Here is an 8858-nt window from a genome sequence, read left to right as displayed (position 1 = left end):
ATAAGTATTTTCTAAACTCAGATCTAAATGTATTATACTTACTATATCAGCTATATTATGGCAGGATGAATACAGATAATATAGATGCTCACTGGCAGATGATACAATTACTTTTCTATGCATCATATTGAAATGATGTCCGATTAGAGCTATCTTGCCTGTCAGACCCACGTCAGTAATTTTTGCCTTAAATCTACTAGATAAATTCAGGATGGTCACTGGTGTTCCCAATGGAGGTATGTGGACAAGTCTGAGTGGCTAATGGGGTATGTGTGGGGAGATGTGAGTGATATATATATCCAGCATATGGGGAAATTTGTGCGATATGTGGGTGGCATGTTGCTGGGAGCTCTGCGTGGCATATACCCAGCATGTGGAGCGGTCCGAGTGGTACGGGGAGGGGGGGGCATGTTTGCTGTTCTGTGTGGCATATGCCCAGGATGTGCAGAGGTCTGAGTTGAGTGAGGGAAGGTCTGAGTGGTATGGGGGCAGGGATCTGTTCTGTCTGAGTGGCATTTGCTCAGTATGTGCAGAGGTCTGAGTGGTATGGGAGGGCAGGTGCATTATGCTGCGTGGCATATGCCCAGCTGCAGAGGTCTGAATAGTATGTAGGGAGGTATGAGTCCTTTCCTCCTCCCTTCAAGCAACACTGCCCGGCTGTAAATGAATTGTAGTAGTCAGGTTTCAGGTAAGTACACGAGAGTCTATATAATGCCACCAACGCGTTTCGAGTCAGAGACTCTTCCTCAGGGTCATACAATCCTCTGGGTCATACAACCGGGTAGTGTTGCTTGAAGGGAGGAGGAAAGGATTCCGGAACCTTTCATTTTTTACTCACTTTTACCACCTAGCCAGGTGCTGAAAATGGTACGGTTTAATTTCTACCATTTAAGGATATTCATCCTGATGTTTTTATGTGTGATGCATTCATAACAGTGTAAGCCTAATATTTGCAGTGTGCATTTGGAGTCAGAACTTCACTTATCTTGGACATACATGCACCATTTTTGTTGTTTCTTGTTATTCTCTGTTGGTTCATGCTTACTAAATGATGAGCTACCGGACACACCATTCCCTTATATGAGAGAGTCCCTTATATGAGAGAGTACCGCATCTGAGGCATTGAAAGTGATTGACATGTTGGAACCTCTAGATTTACACATTTACATCTGTCACGTACTTGAAAGGAAATAATCTTCAACTACAGGAAGGGGATCTCTAAAGAATTAGCAGTGTTGCAAGTGTTTAACGATCTCTTTTCTGTGATCTGACTATTAGGTTTTTGGTGGACACCTATTAGTTGAATACTGTGGCTGCTACAAGCTATTGTGCCAGTGCTTGTTCTACGTTCTTTTTCTGTTATGTTCTTGAGTTATGTTTTGCTATTGTACATCATTGTAGAATAACGTGTCCTAAATGTTTTCTAATAATACTAACAGAGTTTAGAGAGGGAAGAATGGGAAAAATAAGCCAGCTTTGTTCACGGTAGCTCTTTATTAATAACATGTCATCTTGTTTTATATATAAAATAAACCATGGAAAGTCCGGCCAGTGGACACGCAGAATAAAGATGAGAAGAGATGAGATGGAGGATGGGGGAGCACAATCACAGCAGCCAGGCACGGGTACTTAGATTATGAGCAATGAGGGTGGGAGGTCTAGCATCCAATATTCCCACACAGAGAGATGCCCAAAAATCTCAGTATGCCGAGGTCAGTACAGCCCTGCAGGTTCACAAACAGACCAGCACCTAAGAGAGACCAAGAGGAGATGTAACACCGGCTTGTAATCACATGAGTGCTTGGCACACCACTGGCCCATGTCCGCTGAATGATGTTACAATTATACATAAAAAAAAAAAATCAGAAGAAAGTGAAAGATTAATAAAGATGACAGTACTAATACTAGCCATGCAGATGCGGTAGCCTTTAGTGTACATCACATCACCAGCAAATCAGTTTTTCACTTCAACTTGAAAAGTGAGACATGTTCTATCTGACTGCTAATTGCCGAGTCAAGTGAGCTAAATGCCAGCACCAGTGTATGGTATCAATGCAGAAGAACGTGTTATGGTTCCATATGTAAAGGCCCCCATACATCAGCAATCTGAAAACCACAATTGAACAATTTGAAGATTTATTGCCCGATTTTAGGATTTCCCAATCTAGCAATCTGCGCCCATACATTACAGATCTTTTTCAGTAATTTGCAGATCGATTGCAGCAAACACAGATCTGCCAATCTTGAAAGGTCCATCATTTTACTACTAATGGTCTGCAAATCTGCTGATCATGTCCATAAACTAGCAATCTACAGCCCCAATCCATCTGTGAAATCCAACATGTTGTACAATCTGATTTAACAATTCCAATCACTTTTTGGTTGCAATCTGAGATCTGTGAAGCCCATACATTGCAGATTTTTATACACAATCGATTGCAAATTGCAGAATTGCCACAATCAATTGCTGATGTATGGGGGCCTTAAGAGAGGATTGAAAACTATTACTGGGGTAACTCAGAGTTTGGGCACAATCCACGAGCAAAGACCTCCCTTACCTGTTGTCAAGAATACATATACATATATATTATTATGTTACCCTAATAAGACATCATTCCTAAACATCAAGGCAACCAATGGCAGACAGTGTAATGACTATTTTACACTCACATAAAGGACATATATTTATTTACATTTACTGATCTAAAAGGTAACATTTATACCATGCACAATGCTTTACGAGCTGCTGAAATACTTGTAGCGTTAGTAAGTAGCTTTGAATACATATTAGCTAATAAAAATATATAGCTACAATGTTAATCCATAAGTAATGAGATTACCTAAAGTGGCTTAGATAACCTTAATGTATTAGTATGTACACATGCTCCTGCTCATTTTACTAAATACATCATCATTGTATCTTTCCTGATTCTGACTTTTCTGCCCAGGCCTTTACATCATACAGGCATTGCTGTTCTTTTTTATTTTACCTTTGACATAACACTGCTGCTCTGTTAATGTAATTGTATAAAGAGTAGAGCAATGTTTATTTGGGTTTTATCCATGGGCAAGACTATGAAACATTTCTGACTCAATGATATAAAAGTATTTGTGAAAAACATAGAAATACAAAAAAAACAGCAATACAGTTGTTAAAAAAAAGTTTAAGGGAGGCATGTACAAGTCAATGGATTAAAGTTATCTGCAGATGGAAAATCACTTCAAAAGTAATAATCATTTAGGATCTTCCACCTTCTTGTAGATGAGCAGAATGAAGTTTAGCAGGCAGTGATCAGTTGCAATCAATGCATTTGATTGATTGATTAATATATATATTTTTAAAATTATAATATACTACAAATAAATAAAACTTGTTATGGTACCTTGCATCTCCTGGGCATAGAAAGTTGGGATTCCATTACAGAGAGCTTCAATGTGGGTTCCGTACTGTGAGACATTCTTGACTCTGGTCTGGGACACTGTGTAGGTCAGAGATCGTGGTGGAGGAGCATTGGGGTTCTGTAATATGCAAATGGTATATATCATAAATGCTGCAAAGTCTTTATTATTGATGGTTTGACAAAGAAAGCAAAATCATTTCACATAGATCTGTTTAATACAGTAAAAGATAAACATCCCATTCATTCTTTGAGGTTCTAAAGCACTGTATATTTCTATTGAAAATGATTGTAGAGAACATTGTAGTATCAATATGTAAAAGTACTCTGCAGCCACAGCCTCGGGCATTCCAGAACAACCATTGCAGAGAATAAGCATTGCTTGGGCACCATGTATGGATTATTATGGCATGTTGTATCTTCCTATGTAGAATAACCATTTTTATGTTTATGTGAAATTGTACATTTGTGCGATAAAACGTTTGCAGATCACTGAGCCTCCACCCTGTCTTGTTACGCTTGGCAGGGTTACATGTAAATATTGATGTAGTAAGATAACATATAGAACAGTGTTGCATGATTTTTGCCTAATTTTCAAATGTTATGTTTTGATGTCTTTTATGCGAATTTAGAAAAAGATGTTTAAGGCACTTAAGCTAGATATCCGATACTTACAAGACAACAGCATTCTATCTTTAAAAGTCATAATTGACTTTACGTGTTTTGGATGAGCAGGATCGGTTTTACTCGGATTTACTCAGTTCTTATCGCCACTTTACCGCAAATTCGGATTTATTATATTGGCTATCCAAAACACATGATAGGCGATAGCCAATAAAATGCCGTTTAAAGATCCGAGTAAATCCGAGTAAAACCGAACCCGCTCACCCCTATTTTATACCGAAATACCGGGTCTGACCCGGAGGTTGGAACAGGGTTCCAATCTGGATCAGACCCGGAATTTCCCCGGGGGCCGACCCAGGATATTCCCGAGCCGGTGCCTTTCACACCGGAGCCGGGTCTGCAGAGACCCGGCTTTACCAGCGTTGAAGTGGACGCTTGGAGATGACGTCATCTCCAAGTGCTACTGAAGCTGGCCAATCGGCAGGCATGCGGCACAATCCAGGTCACCGTACAGGGTCCGATCCAAGTTACACTGCAGGATTTCACAGGTTATTCCCATGTAAAACCCTGCTAGTTACCTGGGTTGGATTGCTGGGTCACTCCACCCGGGAATCCAACCCAGTCCCCTTTTACACCAAGGAGCTACCCGGGTTAACCCTGCAATAACCCGGATTTTAGCTCACGTGTAAAAGGGGTATAATTGGAAAAGCCATGCTAAGGGGCTCTAGTACAACCCCATCACTGTTGTGATTTACATTTTCTTTAAGCAACACCTTTTAAAGCAGGGATGGGGAACCTTAGACCCGGGGGCCGTTTAAGGCCCATGGAATCATTTGGTCTGGCCCTGTGAGCTTTTTTCTGCTAGCCTATTCTGGCTAGCAGGGTGCAGCAGTGCCACCTGGAGCTTCCTTAGGATGCTTCAGACGATCACACCACTGCCCTTACAGCTCCCCGGAGCATCCTCAAGATGCTCCGGACATTGCTGCAATCACCGACGATTGTGACCCCCACCCTCGTGTGACATCACACTGAGGGGGCGTGCCTTGCACAGGCCCGCGAATAATGTTATATATATATCAAAATGACCCACGGCAGAGAAAAGGTTGCCCACCCCTGTTTTAAAGAGAATTGGGATTTTTTTGCCATCGGTCTCATTATGGAAACCATCACCCAGCCCCACCACCGGCCTCCGATTACCTGTTTCTCCTGGCTGACTTTGCTTAGTTGTGCCAAACTAGGTACCACATTTCTGTTCATCCTGCTAACCACACAGACTCTCTTGGACATCAGCCTGGCAGCAAATAAGCCCTGCAAATACAGCAAAGAGGCAGTCAATACATTTCATAAATGAAAGACAACTTCAGCCCAACATGATCCTTACTGTATCTCTATAATATGTTGACAATTCATTAATTCATTTTTCAACTATTGCAATAATTTTTCAACTATTGCATCCTACACACCATACTTGCCTACTTTTGAAAATGCATTTCAGGGAGATTGGTAAAGCAAAATCTGTAAGCGCAGCAGTAAAGTGGGCGTGTGCTGCTACATCTGAGAGGCGTACCATAAAACTGACTTACATTTAAATGTGAACAAGCCCCAAAGCAGTTAGTAAGATCTAATTGTTGATGAAAACACACTGATACTTTTCAGAAAATGCATGTATCCATAGGGATCATTGTGCCTTATAACCAATGCAAGGAAATGATACTAATAATCCTATTTGAATGTATATATCTCTGTATTTTTATATATATAACAGCTTCATAATGGGGGGGGTAAGATGACATCAGGGAGATTGCTAGACTCTTCAGGGAGTCAGGGAGATTACTACTATTTCAGGGAGTCTAACTGGCAATCAGGGAGAGTTGGCAAGTATGACACACACACACACGCACACACGCAAACACACACAGCAGTAAATATTGGGCACATGGCTGGCCGAAACGGCGCTGTTCATTTCCTGATGCTTTTTTGTAAACACTTTGATGTTTGATCACAATGTGGAGCTCCATTTTCAATACTTCCTACATTTATCATATCCTGGCACCCTCAAGAATATCTGGACTCTACAGCGACCAGTTTGTCTACATCCATCCATCTATCTATCTATTACATATAATACACACACATATATATACCCACTTACAGTATGTGTATATATATATATATATATATATATACAGTATATGTAAATTACAACATATATATATATATAAGTGAAGTTGAAAAAAATCATAAAAAATCCACCTGCCTCAAGCACCTGCAATCAAAAAAACACCTGGGGCATACTTGGGGACCCCCCTGCCCAGAGACAAGTTCGCTAGTTTTTAACTTTGTACCCCAACATTTTTTTTTTGCCCCTTTTTTCAAAGTCATTTTATGGGGTGTCCTTAAGTGTTTTTTATTTTATTTTTTTGACACAGTTTACCTTTGGGGGACTATGTGAAGGCTGCAGGGGGTTTCTCGCAACGTTGCACCCCAAAACCCCAATTCTGCACTTTTTTCCGTCTGCTATGCATAGGAGAAACTTTTTTGCCTAGTACATTGCATTGACTTTCTGTCTAGACGCAAAGTCTTTCAAATTGAATACGGGGTAAAAGCAAAACAGGTGAAAATTACGTCATTGGCGAAAAAGTATCGCGGATCCGGACTTTTCACCTCAAATTGAATATGGGCCCTAGATGCAAACAAGTGACATTGAGGCTTTTGGTAAAGACTATAGGCCATATTCCCATATCCCCTATAGATTGTAAACTTGTATTATGAGCAGAGCCACCTCCTCCTGGTCTACATAATTATGCTAATTACACTTGGTAATTATGTGTTTATGTGAATTTATATATTGTAATCAGTCTGTACTTATGTATCTTGCTGTCCGTTTTCCCCTAGTACAGCACTATGGGACCCTTGTGGCGCCTTATAAATAAACAATAATAACAATAAAAATCTACAACATGTCCTTGTCCCTTTGTTCTAGGGAACAGACTCAATGGGATGGAGGATTGGGTGGGAACGTGGCACTAGTAGAAAGATTTGTAGCACTATGTACGGTGCTATATCTAGATAGAAATCATAGTATGCTAAGTTAATAGTTTCAGTGAATGGGCCTCTGGCTGTGTGGACCTGCAGCTGTGGCAGTGTAGATGGCACTTACTCTGTTGTAGTCCCAGATGGAATTCCATGAGTGCCAGCCATTGTATTGGTTCACGTTGGCGATGTTATCATGATTATCAATGTTCACTGTCTGATGGACGTTGCCTCCGTCATTACCCTGATTGTTGATGCTGATATTCTGCAATGTGTTAATGACAAGTACATTAGATGAGTACAGAAGTCTGGCACAATGAGACCGCTAACAGTCCCCTGTCATAGGCCTACAATGACACAGGAGAGAACATTGCATAACAGGTGGGCACTGTTAGTAGACAATGCACTAAACAAGATAGATGAATCCTTTCTGGAGACAGAATAATAGATATGGTACAAAGCTGCTTCCTGGTATTAATAATACCACAAGCACTGAGGAATGTTAAATTCATGTAATTTCTAATCACGGTGATCTGATTAAGATAATGCTTTCTGTGTTTAATCATGGTCACCAAATCATTGCCATGAACTCTAAGTCAACTCAAATCAGTCCTGACTAATGGGCTATATGTACGTTCATTATACGGTTACTTAAAGGACATTTAACTTACATCAGTTGCCAAGGAAACGCTAAGAAGGGCAGCGAGCAGGATCTGCAAAATGAATAGACATGAAGAAGTATTATTATCCTATAAAATGATAACATTCATCCAAAAAGAGAGGGGCAATGGGGCCCACTTGTACCACAACACTGAGCTGCAGCAGCCAATCAGCAATTAGCTTTTATCTGTCTAGTATGAGTTGGACAGCTGAATATGTGTTGTGTTTAATGCATACAGTCCACTCTACAGGAATTTACAGTTGACCATGTTAGTTAATTGGCTCTAGTTACTGTATATTCATATGAAACATGTACAAAAAAGGATAAAATGGTTTAAAAAAAAAAAAAAGACTCTGTAATATCTGTACCAGCTGTGGTTGTAATATTTTGTTAAAACCACAGGCAAATGGACAAATATGTACTGCACTGAAATCTGGTAAGTGAGGGCTTGGGTGGCAAACACAAGTAAGCGGCCCAAGGTTGCAGTACTCCGCCATGGGAACAAAGGGTGTTATCAAAATCCTCTGGGCTTGGCGTGTCTAATGGGTTTGTAAAATATATGGTGCATTGTTATTTCAAAGAACAACATTCAGACACAACATACTCCAGCAAAACATCTGAAGCTTACACCATTCATAATTTTTTTAAATAGCTTCCACTTCTTGTAGCATAGAATTTAGAGACAGAGGTGCATGGTGTGAATGTCAGATACTTACAATAGCCTTCATTCTGCGTGGCTGAGGAGACTAGGAGCAGGAGCTTTGTTCTATTCTGTCTCCTATATATATGTGTGATAATGAGCCCTTGTTAAATAGGCCAAAACCAGATCAGTAATCACTGGAAAAGGTCCATATCAAAGTGACGCATTACCTCGATAACAGTATCATTCATTTCTTAACAGGACAAATTTATTTAATAGGATAAAGTTTTGGCCGAATGCTAAACAAACAGATATATGATAATGATATATAACTCGATTAGACATGTGTAAAATTAAATTTTATAGTGATAGGATCACAGAAAGAGATGTGTGACATTTCCTGTGCTACAATGTATACTGGTATAATATCATAGACGTGTTCTGTAGGAATTTACAACCTGTTTCAACAGCTCAAACTGTTGGTCCTACTGTACCTCTGATA

General features: G+C 40.0%; 1 protein-coding gene across 1 annotated transcript; it reads right to left on the bottom strand.

Moving 5' to 3' along the window:
- Positions 1–1658: 1658 nt before the first annotated feature.
- Positions 1659–8444, bottom strand: LOC148525539 (gastrokine-1-like). Its single transcript, XM_088470876.1, has 6 exons — positions 8433–8444; positions 7727–7768; positions 7183–7320; positions 5220–5330; positions 3384–3519; positions 1659–1750 (listed from the first exon to the last, which is right to left on the bottom strand). The coding sequence occupies exons 1-6, from the start codon at positions 8442–8444 to the stop codon at positions 1659–1661; spliced, it is 531 nt and encodes a 176-aa protein (XP_088327002.1).
- Between the last annotated feature and the right edge of the window lie 414 nt (positions 8445–8858).

Source organism: Taudactylus pleione, unplaced genomic scaffold (genome assembly GCF_031769625.1).
Source record: "Taudactylus pleione unplaced genomic scaffold, aTauple2 ptg000105l, whole genome shotgun sequence".
Taxonomy (NCBI): Eukaryota; Metazoa; Chordata; class Amphibia; order Anura; family Myobatrachidae; genus Taudactylus; species Taudactylus pleione.
Note: the sequence above shows the minus strand (reverse complement) of the source record. Positions and strands in the feature narration are given on the sequence as shown.

Coding starts and splice junctions, on each gene's coding strand:
- LOC148525539 (XM_088470876.1), bottom strand. Junction 7,321..7,726: donor GCGTTTCCTTGGCAACTGAT/GTAAGTTAAATG, acceptor AACACATTGCAG/AATATCAGCATCAACAATCA. Junction 5,331..7,182: donor CCATCTGGGACTACAACAGA/GTAAGTGCCATC, acceptor CTGTATTTGCAG/GGCTTATTTGCTGCCAGGCT.